This window comes from Anthonomus grandis, chromosome 7 (assembly GCF_022605725.1).
Source record: "Anthonomus grandis grandis chromosome 7, icAntGran1.3, whole genome shotgun sequence".
NCBI classification, from domain to species: domain Eukaryota; kingdom Metazoa; phylum Arthropoda; class Insecta; order Coleoptera; family Curculionidae; genus Anthonomus; species Anthonomus grandis.
In genome coordinates, this window is record NC_065552.1 from 5396887 (window position 1) to 5421998 (window position 25112).

At 30.8% G+C, this 25112-nt stretch overlaps 1 protein-coding gene across 1 annotated transcript in view; it reads right to left on the reverse strand.

Annotated features, from left to right (window-relative positions):
- Positions 1 to 780: 780 nt before the first annotated feature.
- Positions 781 to 25112, reverse strand: part of LOC126738200 (uncharacterized) — a 112534-nt gene continuing 88202 nt past the window's right edge. The window contains exons 4-6 of the mRNA XM_050443409.1: positions 24472 to 24628; positions 10179 to 10385; positions 781 to 1675 (exon numbers count right to left, since the gene is read on the reverse strand). Coding sequence (XP_050299366.1) covers positions 1476 to 1675; positions 10179 to 10385; positions 24472 to 24628 — 564 coding nt within the window. The 3' untranslated portion in view covers positions 781 to 1475. The remainder of the gene's footprint in view (positions 1676 to 10178; positions 10386 to 24471; positions 24629 to 25112) is intronic.

Genomic DNA, 25112 nt, shown 5'->3' on the forward strand with positions numbered 1-25112 from the left:
ATTTCCACACGCGAATCAGAAATTTTAATTTTTTTTTGCGAATCAGAAAACAGAAATTGGGATTGGGATATATAAATAAGAGTTTGATTTTTCGACCTATTTTTCATATTATCGTTTAATTTTCCAAGTAGAGTTTCGAACTTCTGGCATTAGTGTTATACCTATTATTCAATCAACGGTTATACTCTCGTAATGTGTCTAGGTATACCCGAAAAAAAAATTTATTTCTATTCCCTTCTAACTTTCACATTGAGATAGGGATGTATAAATCAGAATTTCAAAGTTTGAGACTTTTCATTTTGTGGGTATAATTGCGGGTATACGTATCAAACTTTTTCATCAAAAATTGTTTTTTTTTTGGAAATCAAACTAACTATAACAGCTGCTTGCTCTCATCATCTACACCACGAAAACACCGGGTTATAACGGGAGTCGAACAGAATTACGGGAATGCGAGCACTTTGAAAATTCGGAAAAAAAGTCATTTTTCGACCTCGTTTTTCAGCTCAAAAATGGGCTCTGAAAATGTGATATCTTGGCTAATATTAGAGCTACGACCTTGCGGATCTTGTTGGGTTTGAAAGGACAAAACTTAGACATAACCGTTGGAATTTTCCGGATAGTGCCTATAAAAGCCGAGATATCGGCCTCCAAAGTTTGGAATTTTTAATTTTTCGGGTATACAATTTATTTACAATTTTTCATTTATCTCTACTGACTTAATGTAGAGTGTGTGCATATTATTTCATGTAAAGGGCAGGGTGAGTCATAGCCGACTAGTTAAATCGCAAGATTTTTATTACATAATTATATTAATATATTAAATAGTATAAAATGCTCTACTACAGTTTTATTAAGGTTGCATTGGGTCCCTCACGTTCAACAGCAACATATATATTATTGAAAACTCTACCATATGAACTCTATTATATAAGAAATATAATATAAAAGCTTATTAAATAATTTTTTATATTTAATTTACAATTTTAATTTAACTGTCTTAAAGCCTAAGCTACACCTAAAACAAATTAGTACTAAATAAAAGAAAAAAAAATTATCACAGATCAGAAGCAAAACATTTCTTTATTTTAAAACCACTGCTAAAAAGGGGATTTTCTAATAGATATTTTTGGCAAAAGTATCACTTTCTTACACCAAAAAAATATTAATGCAAAGTGACTTTTTTACCAATGGGTTGTAATATTTATTTAGTATAGGTCTAGAAACACTTATAACCTACATTAGGTATTTAAAATATTATTACAAAATATAAAGGTTCTCATAAGAAATGTTTGGTTTCGATATTTTAGTAAACTCTGTTATATAAGGATGCCTAACCTATAAAATGTAAAACTATATTTTAACACTACACTAGACGCATTACATAGCCTTACCATGTACTAAATTCATTCTTTTTTCAGTCAATATATACAAGATTCTTTAGGTACTACAAGCTGAATAAATAGATGCCCCATTTAAGAATCGTCCAGCTGATGTATTCTGGGATTTAGTACTCCAGGTGTCCTGGGAAGAAGTTCCTTGAGGGAGTAGTACCTCTCCGTATCCTCCTTGTCTACGGAGGTGATGTGCTGGAAACAGCATGGCTGAGAAATGTGGTTTTTACTAGGTAAAGGAGCGGGTTTTTCTTTTTTCTCTTTCTTCTTCTTCTTTTTGCCTAGAAATTATGTAGTTTAATATTTTGACCCTCGTATACTGAAATATATGTATCATTAAATAAATATTACAAGGCCCTAAACAAATATGTGGGGATTGATTATCTGTTTGTTTGGAAATGTGGGTAACCCGTGAGTCAGGGAAATTATCAGTTGTTTAGGTAAACATTAGATATATGTGGTAAGTGTGTAAAAGATTAAGTTATTTGTACGTTAGAAATGTGTTATATATAAGTGGATTTCTTATTTCTATTTCGAGTTTTCGTTAGAAAAATATGCAATTTTATCGAAATTTATAGAAAATTTACTTTATTTTTAAATTTTAATATTATTGGTTTATATGCAATTTTTTGGATTCTACTAAAAACCTTATAGGAATTAAAAAAGTCAAAATTTCGAAAGAATTTGCAAATTCCGATAAGGTGCTATTTTTTCAGAAATTTTCAATAGTATATTCTATCAAAAAACTTAATAAATATTAAAACAAACGAGAACGCATAAATAAGTACAAAAAAAAATTAAGAAAAAAATTTTTAATATTAAAAAAATGTAAATATTCGTGTATTACACAAATTCTAGAAATAAAAGGTGTTTCAATAAGAATGCAAAATTTGAACGTCACCTGATTATAATGTGATCTGAGATGGAAAGTTGAAAGATGGGCATTAGTAAACATAGAGCAATATACAGTAGAACGACACGTACTAATTGTCAAAAATTATTACCAAAATGGTGAAAGTTTAATAATTGCTCTATTTGTAAAGTGGTAAACTTTTTAGAATATGCTTTATATCCACGTATAGATTGACAAGATATTTAGCAATTTTGAATTAAATCAAGTTGCAGGTAAAATTTATGTAATTTATATCTGAATAAAAAATTCTTACTTATTATAAATTATAATCAATAAAATACTAATCATTTTATAAAACTTTTAAAACAACGAAAGCATGAGGCCTATCAATTTCAGGATTCTGATCAAAAATTAAATACAGTCAATAACATTTTTTAATTATACTTTCAAATATCATTCTTACTACAAACGCACAGAAAGAATAGAAATCATAAGTAAATCAGGACATAAAAAATAACAAGATTTAAAAATAGCCACATTAGTACATAGACACATTAAAAATTAGAAACAATTTGACAATGTACCATAAATTTTAGACGAATTTACACATCAGGACTTTCCGAGTTAGTCACATAAAAACTAACTTTTATTAATTATATATGCCTCGTTTACTTTGTGATTTATTATCATTTTAGAACGTATAAACTTAGAACAATGTTATTTATTTATTATTTACGTATTGGATGACATAACGCAAGTTAAATTTATTTTAATTATGTTTTAAGTTTTTTTTATACAGTAGGAAAAATCCCAAACTTAAACAAAACCCAAAAAATCACTTTTTAATTTTTTTTTACTTTTTTTCAGAAAAAATATTTTGCACTTTCTATTAAAATTGAATGCTGGCAATAATAAAAAAAATTATGCAAAATAAACGGATTATTCCACTGATTTGTTTTTAGTCATGTTTAATTCTTAGGAGTGTCTTTTAATTTTAAAATAGTTTCAAAAACTCTGTTCTCTTCTAGTTAAGAAAAATATGATCTTAAAAACAAGTTTTGTTTTCAAAAAATATGAATAATTTTTTTAATGGATGCTGATTCAATGAAATTAACCTTTAAAAAACTGACTCATCCTTAGAAAATCTTGAGAAATTAATGTACAACTCGCCCGTATCGAAATGGCCTTTGAGGTGCGGGAAGAAAGAATGAGATAGTCAGTGTGCGATGAAGACAAAAAATGATAAACCAACGGCCTAAAGTGGGCTTTCGAGGATTTTGCCACTGCGCACCATGGCCATTTCGATATTTCCGAGCTTTAGTTTGATAACATAATTAAAGACTTGAATACAGATTTGTCTTACCCAATTTCTAATGGAAAATACTTTAATTGTATCATTGCCACATTTTTTCAAAAATACAAGAAATTGTAATAATATTTTTTTTCATTTAATTATTAATAAGGTATTAACTACAATAAATGTTCAAAATGTCTGCCGCCTACCCTTACACATAATCTACATCGTCGAATAAAATTTCTTTTTAACCGTTGGAATCTCCGCTGGTTGTTATTGATCACTCTGATCGCTTCTTCTATTTTTTGACCCAATTTCTGTTCAGTGCGACTTTTTGTAGCGTAAACTAATTCTTTAAAATAACCCCACAAAAAAAAGTCCAATGAGTTAAGGTCGGGGGACCGCGGTGGCCAGCGGATAGTCCCACCTCTTCCAATCCAACGATTTGGAAACTGTTGGTTGATATAAACTCTCACTACTCGAGCGTAGTGTGGAGGAGCTCCATCATGCTGCAGCCACAGGTTTCGACGTGTTTCTAAGGATACGTCTTCTAGTAAGCGATTTAAATGATTTTGTAAAAAATTGAGGTAGCTTTCCCCATTGAGTCGTCTTGGTAATTCAAAAGGGCCAATTAACTTACCCTCAATTATTCCAGTTCGCATGTTTAATCCAAATTGATGTTGGAAATGGAAGAAGTTCTTAAAAAGACCCCTAAATTAAAAGATATGTTTAAGAAATTAACCAACTCGGATACACAGGAGCAGGACGACCGGAAAGTACAGGAAGATTCTTGCTCTGATTCTGTAGATTTACCTAGAGTCCATCTAAGACCACCGACTACATTTTCTACGCCAGAAGATGCGTGTAGTCCTGGACCATCTTCAGCACAAAAAGAAGATCCAAGTACTTGGATAATAAAATAAATCACAACATATCAGAAGATCCTAGTAATTGGATAATAAACGAATATACATGTAACTATATAGCAAATCAGAATTTCAAACAGGATATCAAAAAATTAAATTTTTCAAATAGCAAACATGAATATTCAGATCAGACACGATATTGCCCAATATCAGTATTCGGAAGAAAATTACCCAATGGTGAAAAAACTAGCCGAAACTGGATCGTTTATTCGGAAAAATTAGGTCGAGTGTTTTGTGCTGCTTGCTTACTTTTAAAAAATATTGATTCTTAGTTTGGCTCGGGTGGCTTTTATGACTGGAAAAATATGGTTAAAAGGGTTCAGGAACATGAAAATTCAACCAACCATAAAACATGTGCTTACAATTTCTTATGCCGGCAAAATAAACTCGAAAGGATTGATTTGTTACTTGGTAAAGGGACACAAAATGAAATTGCCTATTGGAGAAGTGTCCTGGAGCGAGTAGTAGCAATTGTAAAGTCTTTATCTTTGCGAGGTTTAGGTTTAAGAGGCAAAGAGGAGAAACTTGGAACGACTAATAATCGAAATTTCCTTATGTAGTATTCTGGGGATTTTTTCTGGAAAGGATAAATGTGGTAAATACATCATTACAAAAAGTAGAGACAAATATAATTCAAACCATTACATTATAATATGATTCTCTAATTGCGTTGTTCAAATCAGTCCGAGACAAATTTGACGTATATGAAAACTATGCGAGGAAATTTGTGTACTAAGTGAATAACGTACGAAAAAGACCACAAACGGAAAAAAATAGCTAAACTACAACCTGGTGAAACTAGAGATAACGAGGTAGTTTTGACTGGAAGAGATGAATTTAGAGTTTCAACCTTTTTACCTATAATTGATTCCCTTCTAGTTGAAATTCTCAAACGGCGAGCATGTTACGAAGAATTTAATAAAAAAATTTCTTTCCTAGATATTACTCAACTGAGGAATATGAGTTCTGGTGAATTAAAAAAAAACTGTTCTGTTCCTACAGGAGAGCTATCCCAACGACCTAGACATAAACTTTGAAGGTGAAGCATCACATTTTCTGGAGCATGTGTTACATTCCAAAAAAGACACCCAGTGCTCCATTTTAAAACTATATGAGTGGTTTACAACCATGAACTTAAAAAGTATATATCCAAATATTGACATTGTATTTTGATTGTGCATTTGTTTACCGGTCTCAAACTGTTCTGCTGAACGAAGTTTCTCTTGTTTGAAACGCATCAAGTCATATTTAAGATCAACCCTCGAACAAGAAAGACTAGAACCTTTGGCAATATTAAATATTGAACTAGATGTGACAAATAACATAAATTTTATTGATATCATTAATGATTTTGCAGAAATGAAAGTTCGAAAAAAAATGTAAGACTTATTTTTTTAATATTTTATTTTTAGTTTTTATTTTTTTGTATATTCTGTGAAATGTGTTTGTTTTAAAGAATAATTGTTGTTAAATTTTGCGTTTTACTTTTGTTAAATTTTGTGTTTTTTTTTTTGTATTTGTGTGTTACAGTTTACTTTTGTTAAATGCTGGCCAGGAATTTCACTATTCACGTATATCCTATGAATATTTTGAAACACTCTGTACAAAATTTTAAATAACTGTCAACAATTAGATAACAACATATATAGTTATTTTAATTCAAAATGACCTCCCCCTTCTCCTCTTTAAGTTTGATCGACGACTTTTGGGACACCCTGTATGAATATTTTTATTTTTTGCAATAGATTTAACGAATTCAAAAATTAAAACTTAAATTTTTATGGTCATTTTGTTTTTAGTTTTTGTCTAAAACTACTGGAAATTTTGAAGTTGAAATGCTCAGAAAAATACAAAATTTACTATAAAAAGGTGTTTTTATTTTTAAAATTGTAACACATTTTAAAGAGTTTACGACTTAACCAAATTGTTTTTTTTTGCAGTATAATGGGGTCATATAAAAAAGATTTAAAGTACATTAAATTGATTTTTTAATTTAAAAAAAAATCACGACAATAGTAAAGAAAACCTGTAAACTAGAAATGTTAATTTTTTTTATAATTCACTAAAACTATGTTTCTAAAAATTTACCATACAATTTTTTTTCAAAATTTGATTTATTTAAAGTCGGAAAATAATGAGAATATTTTTCAAAAATTATTTTATTTTTTTTTTATTAAAAATTTAGAACGTGTGTATTAAACAAAATTTAAAGCAAATTATATCTTTTGGGCTTGTCCATTTGTTAAAATTTTTGGTTTTTCCTGTATCTGTAAAATCTGTTGGAACTTTTCTATACTTTTCATTAATTTGTTAAAAATTTAGTGGAAGTCAAACAGTTGTCAAAAAGTATTTTTTATATAAAAATCATTTAATCTCTATCTAATAATCTATTTAATTTCTATTAAAAAATTAATAAAGAAATTAAAAAAAAAACAACAAAAACCTATTCAAATTTGAAATTTTAAAACAAGGTGAAAATGGTGATAGCAGTTTTAAATATGATTTTTCTAATTAAAAATAAGTAGATATATATGTCTGTTCAGACTGAAAAAATATTCGAAAATTAAAGGATTTTGATGGACTAAGCTGCGTGAATATTATTTTATTTTGAAATTTTTAGAATTTGGTTTTTTGTTAATTTTGTTTTTCACAAACTAAAAACAGAACATTAAGTATTTAATCATTTAATAGTAGAATGCTATAAGCGTTATTTAGAAAAAGAAATTAACTTCTCCATACAAGTAGTGAAAAAATATATAATTCTCAAGAAAATAAATAAATAATGGCTTTATTTGTACTTTTCAATAGTGTACATAGGCGAAGTCTAGCCAAAGGCTAATCTACTTAACCTATTTAAAAAAAGTAAGCAAAATTATTTTAGATAGCACAACAGAAAGAAAAATATTAACATTTGTAATGGTAACACTAATATTAATATAAAAATAAATAGATATACACCCATTGGTCCATAAAAATAAAAAAATTATAAAATAAGAAATACCTACTGACAATTTAGCTATTATGTTTTGTTAAAAAATGCAGCTTTAGTTTTTTCTTGAAACCCGCTACTGACATTTCTTTTATAGGATTCGGAACAAGGTCATTGTAAATTGCCACAGCATTATACAGAAAACTACGACGAAAGAAGGCTGTTCGATATCTAGAAATTGACAACTTATTTATAAATCTCAGATTTGCTTCATGTAAATTTTTCCGAAAAGTAAGTTTTTTGCGGAGGTAGGGAGCAGTAGACGACGCTAGCAGTTTATGCATAAAAACCGCCAATTGCAAAGAGAATAGATTTTCCACGTGCAGCCAACTAAGTTTACATAGCCTTGCAGAGACTCTATCATACTTTCTCAGTCCATAAATAAATCTGCAGCATTGATTTTGCAGCTTTTGCAAACGGTACGCAGTGATTTTGTCTAAACATGGAAAATAAACAATATTGCAGTAATTCATAATAGGTAATACTAAAGACTCACACAGTTTTTTCCTTACCTTAAAATTAATTATATTTCTGTTTGCATACAATGGCTTTAAAGAATAGTATGACTTTTTAATAACATTAAAAATTAAAGAAAATGTACATTAAGTAAATGTTAATATTGTATTAAATACGCCATAAAATTGATTTTTTGGCGAAATATAGAGAACAATCAAAAATTCCATACGACCAAGAAAATTAAATTAAAAATAGCTGAAAATTATTTAATGAAAGTAAAAAAAATACTATCATATACCCTGGGCTTGGTCTTTTGATTAAACGTTTCCTTTTTCGTTTACATTAAAAACAAATAAAAAAATTAAAAGTATACTTTTCGAAAAATCTACACGTATTTTTGGTTACTCATAATCACTTATGAAAAGCAAAAATTTAATTTAAAAAATTTAAAAAAAACTACCAAAATCTTAGTTAATTTTTTTTGGTTCGAAATTTGATATATTTTTATAAATAATATTTATTTTTCACAAAAACTTAAAAAAGTAAAGTTTTCGAAAAACCGAAACATTCGAATTGGAAACAAAAAACAAGATAAAAAATTGACAAACACTTTGCTTTGTATTATTGTTTTTATATAAATTCTTATTAGGGTTTTAATTTTAGGCTTGTTTATATTTCATTACATCTTATTCGGATATTTTAGCAACAAAACCTACCTGAAGTTTTTTATATTTTTGCATTTTTAGTTTCAAATACATTAGTAGTAATATTTGAATAAGCCCGTACTAGTTTTTGGGCCTTAGGAACCTCATGACACCTTTAAACCCAAAGCTTCTTACTCGATAATATCTTGAGAAATGTTTCGTTAATCTGTCAGTGCTTATTTTTTTCAGTTTTTGAGATATTGTATATTTTTGGTAAAACTGACCTCTAAAGCCAAAACTTCTTACTCAATATTTTAGATCACACTCTATTATGAAAGAAACATTTTAGGAACCGGTACTTATTTTAATACGCACTCCTACATACAATTTTTTCTCGAAGTTATTATTCATTTATATTTTCATACGAATAAATGAACTAATTCAATTCCTGTAAAAACTTTCATTTGGTTTGTTTGGTTTTTGGTTCTGCATTCAAATAAAAAAAAGTCTAGTAATTTTCCTGATGCACTTATTTAAATATATATATTAAAATTACGATATTCCTCTAGTTATAATAATGTAGAGCCCCTAGTTCGTTCCTTTTATAAACTTTGAATTATTTTCAATGTTTATAAGGCAATGTTTTTAGAAACCTGCAGTTTCCTTCATGGTAAACTTTTTTTACTGATAAAATAAGCCACTAGTTATTTTTTTAGAGACCCCTAGTTTATTTCATGATTTTTTAACCATAAAGATCAGAAGACCTACTAATTAGCAACTGCTAGTTTCCTCCTTCATACACTTTAAATTATTTTCAATGTATGATGAACCACTGGTAATTTCTTTTCGGTACAAATCTAAATAAATAACTGAAAATTATGCTATTGGAAAAAGACACAACCAGAAGTCGTCATTGCGTAAAATCTGCACGTGGAACGTTCAAGGTCTTAATAAACCTAAGAAAGTAATGATTGTCGAAGAGGCCATGAAAGATTTAGCCATTATTGGCATATCAGAAAGTACCTGGATTATTCGGGATCATTAAAGGGGTACTCTCAAGAATTCAGAGGCACATATTTGAATATAAAGAAGGACGGGATGAATAAAATTGTGATCCAAGGGACAGTGATGGAAAGAGAACGAGATGCCAGAACAAGATTCATAAAAAAATCAAGGAGCTTACAAATACGTCAGTAGAAGAAGTAATGAGAACCATAGAGGATATAGGAGTATGGCGAAAGCTGATACCATAAACAGTCATGACTCTCGAAATTAAGCAATGACTGGAAAGAGATGAGAATCATTTACTCTTCACAAAAAAAGCTAAAAAAATTAAAATATAATCAAAACTTAATTTTGTTTAGCATATAGTATTTAAAAAATATATTTTTTGATTTGTACCTTGAGATTTAACCAGAAAAAAAAATTTTAATGTTCCTTGCTGATTTTTTATTTCATTCAATTATCTTGTCTACACTTTTAAATAATAAAACTTCCGATCAAATTTTTCTCCTAAGTCTCCCTTTTAAGAAACAAACCCCATTTAACCCAACTTTTCAACTCCATCGCACTCAGATAACACCGAAATGCAAAATAACCCCTTTCATTAAACTTCTACCTACCGGGGGTGCTTAGTGAGATATTCTCCGGACACGCCACCAACTTTTCGATGTGTCCCCACATTTCCTCCGCAGCGGTTTTGGTGTCAAAACTGAATCCAACTTCCATTGTATGGTCGCATGAATATCGCATTGTATGGAAAGAGGCTCCGTCCATTTTGTACGAGGAGAGATTGTCTATTGTGTCCGACCATAACATAAAACAGGTACCTGAAAATAATATTTTAAAGCATATAAATAGAGGCTTTTAGAAACTAGAGCTCTTTTATTCAAAGTATAAAAGGTCATATTATTTCTATTCTTATTTTCTACCTAGTAAGATTCTTTAGTCAATATCGTTTGATCTACCGAAGCTTCATTTATCAAATGAAGTTCACCTAAACAAAAATCAATTTTTCTTTAATGTTTGTGAAGACTTTCCAAGCTTTAGAATTTGTACTTAATCAAATACCCTAACCTGAAGGTGAATTGTGAATAATGACTCTGAGTGATCAAACTCCTTAGGGAAATCTAACAAATCTTCTTTAGTAGTCTGATCATAAATATAAGCAACATGCTAAAATACAATATAATCTAGTTAAGGCAACCATAAAATCATCATCTAAGAGATCAACAATTTATAAAATACCATCATCCATTAAATTCTTGCTGAGGTTAGTTGAACTTTGAAGTGTTCACTAATTGATTTCTGATCTACTAAAGCTATAACGATTAAAGAAAGTTCTTTTGAAATAAAATCCATTGCTCTTGGATATTGTTATTACTTTTGTAACTCAAACTCTTATATTTAAAAAGTTATCAGGCCCAAGAGCTACAGATCTGTTTAATGGCCATATCTTACGCGTCTCCATTTTCAAACATGAAAATGTTTTGTCTGATCATAATTAATTAAGGTACAGTTTAAGGGAAAGCGTATCTAACCAAACCAATCATAATATTCTTTAAAGGGATATTCATTAAGGAAATATCATTTAAGTATTGGATGACGTCACTTGGTTCTTGGTGCGTCGACATAGAAGTCATTGAAGAATATCTCCTAACCTACTGATGCTACGATTCTCGAATATAGTTTATTTAGTATATAAATAATGAATCTTTGTAAAAACTATCACATCTTCTAATCTAATATTTCAGGTAGTAACCAGCTGCCTAGTAACTCAACTTTATTAGATATTCTTCAGTATCATTTTTTATATTGATTTAATGATAAATATTAAAATAAGCAATACAATGCACTGAGATATGTAGTATCTAAGGCTGGTTTAATATTTTTTAGAAGATTGATAATTTAGGAAATGTGGTCATTTAAGCTTTGTCTGACATCAGTTTGCTCTTGTTGCATCGACCCAAAAAATCCAGAAATTAGAGAATATCTTGTGATCTACTATTGTTCATCAAATATCGTTTATGTCGTATACAATTGGCCTAGAATTTATTTATAATAACTTAAACCATTAAATTTAATATTTTGTGTAAGGTACCCGGGGGTAATAAGGCCCACCTAAGAAATTATAATTAATATCTACGAGAGAAATTTACTTTTTTAAAACTTTTATTATTATAAAAAATAGAAAAGGGTATAAACAACATTATGGTAATGTTTGAACACAAAATAACCATACTTATATGTAAGTCGAGACGCGAACATTAAACAAATTGTCTTCTCGGCCTTAAAGCCTGCAAGTGCATATAATGAGGCCCATATATTTAAATGAACAAAAAACGAGTCAAACGGTTAAACAACACTAAAAAAATAAAAAGAAAATATTAAAATATTGATATCCAAACATAAATATTAAAAATATCCTTTTGGGCCTTAATATCTGCATTGACATATAATAAGATTTGAATGAAAAATAAAAAAAAGAACAGTTTAACAAAATACTGAGAGAATAAAAAATAAATGTTACACACTAAAAAAACAGTATCAAAGATAGGTAAAATATCGTATTAAGTATAAATCTAATACTTAAAGCATACAGCCTGGACACAAAAAATGTTCAGTATCGTCCTCAGTCAAACCAACACAATCCTCATGGACCCGAAAACCACAAGAAGTACATCGTCTCATATCTGCAACATAGTATTCGTAGCAAATCACACAGTGCCATTCCTCGTTATGTTCTGATGCAATGGAAGACACAGATTCAGATGGCGATTTAGCGGTATTCGGTAATGCTGGAACGGGATCAAGTTAAGACTCCACCTCCTTTAAAAATACGGATCGCTTGACTTCAATTGCTTTGTAATTTATAGCTTTACATCTCGGAGCAGATTTTTTTTGACTAGATTTGGTGTTGTTAACACTTCCGCGAAGGAAATCTTCAAAGGGATTAATTTTTTACGCAATTCACTTAAAGGCAGGTTGTCATCTAAGTCATATTCCGAATTATCGGCGGCGGCGGTCGTCTCCTGGTAAGGTCTCTCAGTTACAAGACTTGGGGCAAATGCTTCAATGGAAAGAACATCCTTATCATAAGGGCATATCCCCGTAGCTCGAAAGCTGCATGTAATATTTCCAATGGACATTGCTTTTTGCCATGTAGGTGTAAAAATTTCAGAAAATCTTTCCCTGTTTAAATCACGTGTAGGATGTTTATCCCAGTACTTTAATAATTCATCGTCCCAATAAGCTTCAAATGTTCGAAATATAGATTTGTCCATCGGCTGAAGCTCATGGGTGGTGTTACTAAGTGAATGTCATGAGCTTCTGCTTTCTCAGCAATGTTAATATCCAAATGGCATTTGGCCCTATCAAAAATTAAAATTACTGGCGGAGGCGACATGTATTCAATGAAATGGTCTAGCCATTTATCAAACGTTTCTATCGTCATGCTCCTTTTAGGACTCATCATAACTTTTGAGCCAGCCAGTAAGCCATCTGAGTAGGTTGGCTTCATTCTCTTGCCCTTAAAAAGAATGACAGGCGGTATGGCATGTCCGAGAACATTAGCGCAAGCGTCAATAGTTGCGTTTTCGGCGTGTTCATGAGAAATGAAATGCACTCGTTTTGCTCCTTTGGCTGCTAGAACCTTTTTTGTTGGTGGTGAAGAGTCAAGCGACCCTTCTCGTTCATATGATAAATTTTTGGTTCATTATTTTTTAATTGAGTGCACTCCAACAAATCTCCTAGTTTTTTGAAATGATCTTCTACGATAAAACGATTTAATTTTTGGGCTCTTGCTGGATTCATAAATTCAGATCGACGTTTTGATATTCTCAGATGATTTTTTAGAAATGTCCTTATCCACTCCTTATCAGCGAGACGTTTTTCCTGATTGAAGCAATGCTTAATTTTCTTTTGCTCAACATACCTAAACACAGACCTTTAATGCTTTTGGTGTAAGAGGAAAACCTTTATCGGCTAGCCGAATTATTTTATTCTCAAGATCAGTTTCTTCATTATCGGTTAAAATTGTTTTTCTATTCTACCTAGTTTTCTCTTCACGCTTTGTGATTCAATGTGGTTCCTAAGTGTTTCTTCCGCATTTTTGTTTCACCCAGCGCTGAGATTTTCCCTCGTTAATATGATTTAATGCCTCTCTCATCATCTCTTCATCCCAATTTGCCCTTATCCCTCTGCCTTTTTTACCCATCTTCTGTAAAAGAATAAATAAATCTAATGAATACGTGTATTCATAGCGGCAGAAAATAAAGCCCAAGCCTTTTTTCAATGCTTTGCAGAAAATAAGGCCCGGGCCTTATAACCTGTAGCACAATAAAATTTATTTTGAGGTTATGAAACAACAAACAAACCCAACATAAAATGAAACTATCAGACATAGATTATCATGCATATGTAATGAAAAATGTACGTATTATTAAAACAATTTATTTGCTAACTTACCGGTCGAAACTCTTATAAAATATAGCACAGCGAAACGTAACACCATAGAACAAGCCAGGAGGCTCATAACCATAGAACAGAATTACGTTTCCGGCCACAATAATACCAAATATTATTAACAGATATAAATATTTTAGGCGCTTTCCATCGGGAAAACCAGCATTGGGCCTTAATATCTGGTGGGCCTTATTGCCCTCGGTTACCTTAATAGTAAACCTAGAAACTGCAGATCTCCTTATTGATTCAACTTTATCAAATAATTCACAGTATCACTCTTATCACTGATTTATTGAGGACGATAAAAAAAGCAATATTGTAGATTCAGGCTTGGTCTATCCAATATTTCTGCCCTCATATTTTTTTATAGGATTAACAGTTTATGAGATACCGCATTTAAACTTTGGATGAGGTCAGTTGGGTTTTGATGCGAGTCTTTGGATGTTATTTTAAGATCTACGATCCTCAAATGTGGATTATTTCATCATCAGTTAAGTGCTCGATGTTCTGTAAAGGACATTTAATATTAAAATGTTTAACATCAAACGTAGAAGTTACGACTTAACTTTATCGGAAGTTACAAGTTATTTGTTGCTCCTAAGTGGTCCATAATTATCAGATAATTTTTCCATATCCTTCCTAATATTGATTTTATGATAAATATTGCTTATAATATAGAAGTCCTTCAAGGATATCTTGAAATCTACTGATGCTACTATCATAAAATCTGGTGTGTTTAGTCTCTAGTTAATTGCTCAATGATTTCTGTAAAAACCATTAGATCTCTCAATCCTAATAATTTTTTCTAACATCAGACGTAGAAGTTTCAAGGATTCCTAGTGATATAACTTTAACAGAAAACCTTCAGTATCTTTTTTATTACTGATTTTTTAATGACTGTTAAGAAATATACACACAATAAAGAATAAACCTGTAATTATAATAATAATTTGGTTTTTATTTTACTTTTTTACAAAGGAATGTAATTTAAAAAATCCTATTGTTTTAGTTTTTTCTTTTCTGTAGTAAAAAATAAACGTGTAAACATATATTTTTGTTTAATTTTTTTTAGTAAGTAACAAGTAAATATAATATTATTTAGTTTAAAAGAAATGTAAATAACATCATACCTATAATAAAATAATCACTTTTACATTATAAAATAAACTAAATATATTGAACTTAAGCAAAATCAAACATATCAGTTGTTTAATTAGCAATAATTCTTATGTTAATTTACTAATAAGGACCAAAATAATATCTATCAAGTCTGTAATACCAAACCTTTTACATGCACTATCATTTATTTTGATTCAAGTTCACAGATGCCCTATTGGCGCGTTTTTCGCATATACAGGGTGATTTTTAAGTTGATATTTTTTTTAACTGTGTATAGAACTCGGTAAAATATACATTTTTTTCAAATAACTTTTTGCGATACACTCAAAAACAAGGGACAAGGGACAGAATAAAAAAAGTGAATATGGGTTTGTTTTTTATCGTCTGTTTATGTTTAGTTTTTGCTCGAATTTTTGTATTATCGATCACGCATTGTACCGATCAGTTAGTCTTAGACACTTTTGGTTTATTGTTGTTAATTTTAAATTTGCAAATCCTAAAAATGGCACATCGTTATGAAAACAATGAACTTGTGGATATGTTGCTTATTTATGGAAAGTGTCTTCAAAGTGCTGCTGCTGCTTCGGTATTATACGCAGACCACTTTCCTTTGCAGAATCATCCTACACCCAGAAGTTTCATAAATCTTATTCAACGGGCTAGGGATACTGGCGATTTACGGAAGCATCGTGGAGGGCATGCAGGAAGATCCAACAACAAGTACTCGAGTTGTTGCAGGGCAGGTCGGATTAAGTCAAACAAAAGTATGGACAACATTGCGCGAGAATAAATTTAATCCCTTTCACGTTAAACGTGTCCAAGCGCTACTGCCTGAAGACTTCCCCCGCAGAGTTCAGTTTTGTGAATGGTTCCTACAACAACATGAAAATGATCAACATTTTTCGAATAAAATTTTAGCCATGGATGAGGCAACATTCACCTGAAACGGAATTTGTAGACAAATCGGAAACAATTTTCGAAATTCGCATGTTTGATCTGTTGATAATCTCCATGCAATTCGCAGAACCAATTTTCAACACCGCTTTTCTGCTAATGTGTGGGGAGGAATTGTGAATGGGATACTTGTTGGAACATTTATCTTACCAGACCGTTTGACGGGCGATGTTTATTTCGACTTTTTGCAAAATAATCTGCCTGTTCTGTTAGAAGACGTGCCACTGAATATCAGGCAAGCTATGTGGCTCCTGCAGGATGGAGCACCTGCCCATTTTAGATAAGAAGTGAGCGAATTTTTGGATATAAGTTAGCCAAATCGGTGGATTGGCCGAAATGGACCAGTTGCATGGCCACCAAGGTCGCCAGACCTAAATCCATGTGACTTTTTTTTGTGGGGGTATATGAAAAGTTTAATTTTCAAGACTCCTATCGACACACAAGAAGAACTAATAGCACATATTGAGCAGGCTGCGGCGACAGTTAGACAAAAACCGATTTCCCTATTGCGTGCCGTTACGGAATAGTAGTTACGTCGAGCAAATCGTTGTCTTGAAGTTAATGGTGACAACTTTGGACAACTTATTTAAATTAGAGAGGACCGTATTGGACTCATTTTGTAACATTTTGGCAATGCAATTTTTTTATTTTTCGGTTTTTTGAATAAAGTTATTTGAAAAAAATGTTTATTTTACCAAGTTCTATACACAGTTAAAAAAAGTATCGACTTAAAATCACCCTGTATATGTCGAAATTTTATATAATAAATTTATTTGGTTTTTCTTGATTGATTCTCATTTAAACTTTGTCTGATATCAGATTATTACAAATTGCAAACCTCCCTATTGACTCTAATTCATCAAATAATCTTGAATATAATTCTCAATGCTGATTTTTGATAATCATAAACAAAATAACATTGTAGATTAAGACATATATTACACCAAAAGCTCTTATAATAATTCTTATAGGATTAACAGTTTAAGAGATATGGTTATATAGGCTTTGGATTACGTCAATTGGGTCTTGGTGCGTCAACCTAGAAGCCGTTGAAAGATATCTTGAAATCCACTGATGCTGCTTTTATTAAATTTGGTTTATTTGGTATTAAGTTAATTGGCTTATAATTTCAGTTAGGGTTATTGAATCTCTTAACCTAATAATTCTTCTAATATCAAACGTAGTAGTTTCAACTTTCAGAAAATCATCTTCAGTATCTTTTTTATTACTGACTTTTTAATGATTATCACTAAGAGCAATATCGCAGCAAAAATGAGCAAAACTGCTATAACATTTTTAAATGGTTAACAGTTTAGTAGATATAGTCATCTAAGCTTTGGCTAACGTCAGTTTGTTCTGGTTGCGTTGACCTTTACGTTTTTGACATCTTTAGGATAGGATATCTTGTGATTTTGTGTATTTTTCGTTTATTACCTTATGAATCTACAGACTATTAAACTTTTTAATCTAATATTTAATCGTAATATCAGACCCGAAAGTTGCAAGACTTCCTAATGACTCAACTTTATCAAAAAATATTTAGTATCTTTTTTTTATTGCTGATTTTCTGATGATTATCAAGAGGAGCAATTTGGTAAACTGAGACTTGATTTGTTTAAAATGGCTATAATATTTTAGATGAATTAACAGCTTAGTAGATGTAGTAACTTTGACTGACATCAGTTATGTCTAAATGTTTTGACCTGGAAGTCATTGGAAAGTATCTCGTGGACTAGCTTTGTCAAATAACTTTAGTATCATACTTAATACTGATCTTTTAATGATCATCAAATTAGCAATAGTGTATATTGAGATCTGGTATATATAAACCTGCTATATTATTTTTTGTAGGATGAACAGTATAGGAGATACAGTCATTTATACTTTGAATAACGTCGGTTGGGTCTTGGTGCGTTCACCTTGAAGTCTTTAGAGGATATCTTGTGATCGACTAATACTACGATCATCAAATACGGTTTATGTGGTACTCAGGTAATTGCCTCTAATTTCTGTAAAACTTAATAAATCTCTTAACCTAATATTTCTTCTAAGATCAGATGTAGGAGTTGCAGGGCTCTCTAGTGACTCAACTTGCTCAAAAAATCTCCAGTATCTTTTTTAATACCGTAGTTTCCCCTAACTTTAGTCCTAAAGCGCAACTATGGTCCAAAGACCGCGTAAATTTAAAAAAATCACGTGTATGTTATCCCCACTTAAACGAACGAAAAATTCAGCTACGCGCAAAGACAACTATTGAAACCGCCTAGAGATTTAGAGAAGTTGTTCCAGTTGCCGTCCGCATAGTCCCAGACGCAGAGCGATTACAAGATCAAACGGCTCAGTTAAGTGTGAGTTTCATAACCTGCGAACTTTGTGCTGTCCATCCCTTCCGGTAAAGATTTACCTTATATACTTTTTCCTGTATATTTATTGTTTCCGCTTATTAAAGATGTTTGAAATTAATATAACCTTAATTTATTTTTTTAAATATTTTTGTTTACGAAAAATGGCAACTTCGAACCTAACAATGACCCCACTGGACCAATGTTGGAAATTTGTGGATCATTGTTGGGATACAGTTTCTTAAAGATTAATATTAACCTATTATAGGTGCCAAACTATTGTTATGTGCCAAAAAATAAAACATTGCATTTCTTAGCTTTTAAAAAACAAATTATTGCTTTTTCAGATGCCTAGATCAAAATTGGAATGTAGAAAAGTAGGGGCGAGGCCCTATTCCGAAAAGGTTTTGGAGCAGTGCATTGGAGATATAAAAAATGGAAAAATGTCTCAAAGAAAAGCTTCAGAGACCTATAATATTCCACGAAGCACTATTATTTCAAAACTAAAAGCAATAAAAAATAACTATATAAACCCACCAGGACGGAAATGCGTTTTTACTGAGGAAGAAGAACAGTATTTTGTTCAATACTGTATTGTGATGTGTGAGTTTGGCTTTCCCGTGAGTCCATTTGATTAAAGATGTATTTGGATAGTACCGGGCGCAATGAATCAAGGTTTCAAAATAATTTTCCGGGAAAACGTTGGATGGAAGGCTTTTTACTGCGGAGAAAAGGGGATTTGTCGAAGAGGCTTTGTAGTAACATTAAGAGATGCCGAGCTGCTGTCGATGATCAAATTATAAACAGCGATATTTAACTACGACGAAACTAATCTGGTAGATGATCCTGGCAAAAAAACTGTTTTAAGTAAGCGAGGCTGCAAATATTCGGAACAAATTAAAAATTCCACTAAAGCGGCAGTTTCTATTATGATGTGTGGCAGTGCTGCAGGTGAATTATGTCCTCCATATGTTAACTATAAGGCCAAAAAAATGTGGGATACGTGGAGCGAAGGTGGACCTGCAGCAACCAGATATAATAGAAGTAAAAGTGGATGGTTTGATGGATCTAGCTTTGAGGACTGGTTTATGTCAATTCTACTTCCCATAATAAAGCGCAGTAGATTTAAATAAATAATATAATATTTCGACCAGGATACAGTTGCTCGACGGCGCTTTTGAAGGTCACAGATGATATTATTCAAGCTATCGAAAATGACGAACAAACTGTCTTTATTCTTCTAGACTATTCAAAAGCGTTTGACAGGATAAATCACACTCTTCTTTTGGAAATTTTAAAATATCTGGGTTTTAATATACATTCATGCATCTTAATTGCTAGTTATTTACAAGGTAGAAGTCAAAGGGTAAAATTGAATGGTAAATTGTCCAATGCAAGACAGCTTTTATTTGGTGTTCCATAGGGATCCATTTTGGGACCTCTTCTGTTTACATTGTATACTTCACAGATGGCCAAATACATTAGATTGGCACTTCTTCATTTTTACGCAGATGATACACAAATGTATAAATCCTGTAAGTTACACCAATTGCTACAAACCATAAATCAATTAAATGAAGATTTAAGAACGCTTCTTTCAATCTCACAGAAACATTGTTTCTAAACAATCCTTCTAAATCTTAAGTCTTACTTTTTGGTAGAAACAGGGCACAAAATTCACATTTACCTAATATTAAATTAACGTTAAATGACGAAAGTCTTATTGTCACCGATTTTGCTAAAAATTTGGGCCTAATTTCAGATAGCAGTTTAAGGTTCACTCAACACATTATTATGTGTATAAAGAAAGCCTTTATCAATTTAAAACTTATATTTAAGCAAAGACACTTATTAACAACTTCAACGAAAAGAATGCTCTGTGACTCTTTAGTGCTTTCCCATTTTAATTTTGCAGATGTAGTATATGGACCATGTTTGCTAGAAAAAGATAAATACCGTATCCAACTAATACAGAATCATTGCGTAAGGTTAATTGGGGGTCTGCGGGGCAGGGAACAGGGAGTATCGGCTAAATTAAGAGAGTTGAACTGGCTTAGAATGGATGAGAGGCGTATTTATCACTCAATAGTTTTAGTTTATAAAATAATAGCAAGGAAATGTCCAGAATATTTATACAAAAAAATTAAGTTTCGCACTGAAATACATAACTTAGATCTTCGCGACAAAGGCTTTATAACCATACCACGTGACTCCACGTCTATCTTTGAGAGATCTTTTATTTATAATATAGCGAAGCTTTACAACAGGATTCCAAATAATTTGAAACATTTGCCGGAAGTGTCTTTTAAAAGAAAAATTAGGTCTTACATTAAATATTTGATGTAGTATATTATGATGTTTTATAGTGGCTAATCTGATTGCAATAATGTTTAGGGTGTAGTACTTATTGATATGAAATACTAAACTCACGAATTTACATTTAATTTGCTTTTTTTTTATATAAATTATAGTACCTATGTAAATTGTTATGTAGTTAGTTTTAGCTTAAGGCATAGGGTTCAGTAGAGTAGCTATAAGCTAGATTGCGCCGTAATAGACCTTAGCAATAAGTTTATATTTTTGTATTATATGGGAAAATAAAAGTCATTATTATTACTATTATTATTATTATTATTATTATTATTATTATTATTATTATTATTATTATTATTATTATTATTATTATTATTATTATTATTATTATTATTATTATTATTATTATTATTATTATTATTATTATTATTATTATTATTATTATTAGTTGAAAAATCTGTCATGATCGGAGATAATTTAAGCTCACATATAAGTCCCAAGGTTATTAAATTATGCGAGGAACATAACATTGCCTTTGTAGTATTGCCTCCAAACTCGACTCACTTAACTCAGCCGCTGGATATTTTTTTTTCCGGCCTTTTAAAAGTCATTGGCGAAAAGTGTTGGATGAGGGAAAAGCTCTTCTGCTGGAAGAAGACAACCTACAGTCCCTAAAGACGTTTTTCCATCCCTTTTAAATGAATTGTTTGGGAGAACAAAAGAAAATGCTGCAACCAATTTACAGTCTGGTTTTAGAAAAGCAAGGATTTATCCTTTCAGTCGGGATCAGGTTTTAGCTAGACTTTCCAGCAGCAACAGGGTTAATGAGTCTTCTGATTATGATTTGATCAATAAATCGTTTACAGCTTTTCTTGAAAATGTCAGAAAATCAGAAACTGTTCCCCGGATTATCAGGAAAAAGAAAAAATTAAATGTTGAGCCAGGCAAAAGTATAGGACCAGATGATATCAACAAGTCTAGTATTTCTGGAACAGAAAAAAGAAAAAAAGTAAGCAGCTTAATAAATTTGCATTGAGTGATTCAGAGGAAGAAAGTTTAGAAGAAATTTCTTAAGGCTCCGATACTCCATCAGAGACTTTTAGTGATATGCTACCAACCTTCATTGATGAACCTTCGTCACAAAATAATCAATCTAGTACAATATCTGAAGGCGATTTTGTTATAATCATTTCTGAACAAAAACATTTTCCGGGTGTGGTCGAGAAAACAACAAAAAATGGGTACATGGTCAGCTGCATGGAACAAATTGGGAATATATGGAAGTGGCCAATATAAAAGGATGTCCTAAAATCTAAAGAAGATATTGTAAAGAAAATAGAAAATTATTTTCTAAGAGTAGACAGCTGTATTTAGTTGCAGAATTGCAAAAAGATTAGGCTAGCTAGAACACTTTAATTTTTTTAGTTAATTTAAAAACAAATCTTGTGTGTTTTGTTAAAGATAAATCTTTTGTTCTCTACTAATTTTGACTGTAAAATGTTTAACCTAAAAATTTGATTTTGCTTTTACATATGAGGAGTTATAAGTTTTCTTTTTTGGTAATTGAAGTGCTTGGATACGATTGATCGGATATTGAAAAGTATGTTAATTTACCCTAAAATACCTTTTTTTTTAAATAAATTTCGAATCTGAGTTTTATTTTTCATTATCGGTTTTCTGAACCATAGTTGTGTTTCAGTATACCAACTTTGGTCCAATGCATCATTTAGATGATATAATCATTCTGGACCATAGTTGGGTAACTACGGACCCAACATTGTACCGCTTATTTTTTATTTATTTTGCTTTATATATAAGGTCTATCTATAATTTGTTTAAAAAAGCTAATAAGGTCACCTAACAGGAACATATCTTAAAACAAACATTTAGTCTATAGGGCTTTGTACACTTGTAAAGCAAGAGAAAATCTAAAAAGTGGACTATTGTTATGGGAAATTACGGTACTCATTTTCTGATAATCATCAATAAAAACATTATCGCAGACTTTATATCAGTTAAAAAGATATAGTCAGTTAAACTTTGTCTAATGTCAGTTGGCTCTTATTGCGTTGATCTAGAATTATTTGGAGGATATCTTGTTTTATAATTAATTTCTCTGTGATTTTTATAAAAACTATCAAACCTCTAAATCTTTACATAATATCAGACCCAAAAGATGCAGGGTACCCTAGAGTCGTAAAGTTTTTTCAGTATTTTTTTTTAATACTGATGATCACCAATTAAAGCAGTATGGTAGACTGAGACGTGATATATTCAAAATTGCTTTAAGATTTTAAGACGGATTAACAGTTTAGTAAATATAGTTACTTAAAGTTTAGATGCGTTTAGTTGGGTCTTAATGCATGGACCTAGAAGTCTTGGTACGATATCTTGAGATATGTTGATGCTACGATGGTGAAATATCGTTTGTGTGGTATTTCGGTAATAGCCCTATGACTTTCGTGAAGATTATTAAATTTCTGCTTCTGTTATCATTAGGTATTTGGTAATTACACCAAAATGGATAAAGGTATCAATATGGGGTTTTCCATAAAATGTAGACTTCGCTTTTATATTTGTAAGTTAAAAGACCATACGGATCAATTTGAAACTTTACAAAAATTTTAGGAAAACTCTAACAATAGTGAACAGCGCTATCTAACTTCTTTTTTTTAACTAACTTATGTCACTGAAAAAGTCCAATAAGAGAGATAAAAATTATCTCTCATATGACACCTTGTTTAATAACATTGGTTAAGAAGTGTACTTTATATAGCGTTTTTAATGACATTTATTTGTTTTCCTCAATATACTGAGCTTTCCAATTGCGTTATCAATCTTAATTTAGTAATTATGGCCAAATTTTAAATTTGTATTTTTATTTTGACACTTGCGTCTCATATTTTTGGACGATTTTTCGTTGCTGTTTTTATTATGATTTTTTTTTCTCCTAATTGGCTAAGTTTAGGGATTATTGAGATATAGATAGTGTACACCTTAACCGAACACCTTGTATAACTATATGCTCTATAATCTTTATAGAGACTATCAAAGCTTTGAACCTAATTCTTCATATTCATTTTCCAGGAGATGTCCAATATCTTAAATAACCAATTAAGATCGTCATCAATAGAATCGATGTTGTAGATCAAGAATCCATTTATCCAAAACTGATAATACATATACTCCTTGAGAGATACGGTCCTTTAAACAATATCTGATGTCTGTTGGCGCTTGGTGCATTGACCTGGAACTCGTTGGCTTATATCATGTGATCTACTAAAGCTATAATCGTTAAATAAAACTTATTTGAATACAAATCAATTGCTTTATGATTTTTGTGGAGATCGTTAAATATATGAACTAAATTAATAAGATATCAGGCCTGTAAGATCCTGCATCAAATTGAGAGTTATAGGAATAAGACTATTTAAAAACTGCCAGATAGCAGTCTTTTCCTGGATCAAGTTAAAACTCATTTTGTGATATCTGGATGTATACTAAATCATGAAATAAAGTCCTTTTCAAAGAAAACGATTTAATCTGAATTAAGTGACTAAAATAACACTAAAACCTACGTGAATCATATTTAGAGACTATAAAATTATCAGGATTGTTTCTATTTATTTCTACCTGGTTCTTTATTATTTTTTACATCAAATACGAAAAATGCATTAATTTCAAGCACCATTTCGTAGGATTCGTATAAAGGGTTACACAATACCTCTTTCTGCCAGAGCAATTTGTATTCGTCGTTTGTCTCGCGCCCTGGATTCTCCACAATCGAGAATAACAACGGGGATGCCGGTGTATTTCAGCTGCCAGTCCTGATCGTTGGGCCCCTTTGTATACAAGTTCGCTAGAGAGTTACTAACGAAAACCTGAAAATTTAAAATAAAACATTTGAATTTTTATATATAATCGAATATTTACACATCTTATTGACCCTTTTTAAAGTAACGCTTTAATAAATTGATTTGTTTGGTTACCAGATTATCAAGAACAAATACAGGCTTTCAGAAGCAAATGATTCTCACAGCACTAATTCTAATTCGTACTAATTTGCTTTTGTTTCTAAGTGATTTTTAAACAATGAACAATTGTTGAGACTGTTTTACTTGTGCTTGGTTATGGTATTTGCTAAAATTTCCCTTAAACAAATTAATGAATTGAAAACGTTATTTTACTGGTTGTGGTTGAGTTGAGCTAGAATTACTTATGAGGTGTTTATCCGTAAATTTTATAATTTTTAATATTTTTCTGGTTCTTTATGGGGAAATTAAATTTTTTTCAGAAGAATCAACTTTTACTAAGAAATACAAATTTTATCAATTTTATGCCAATAAAGATTGATCTGAACCATTC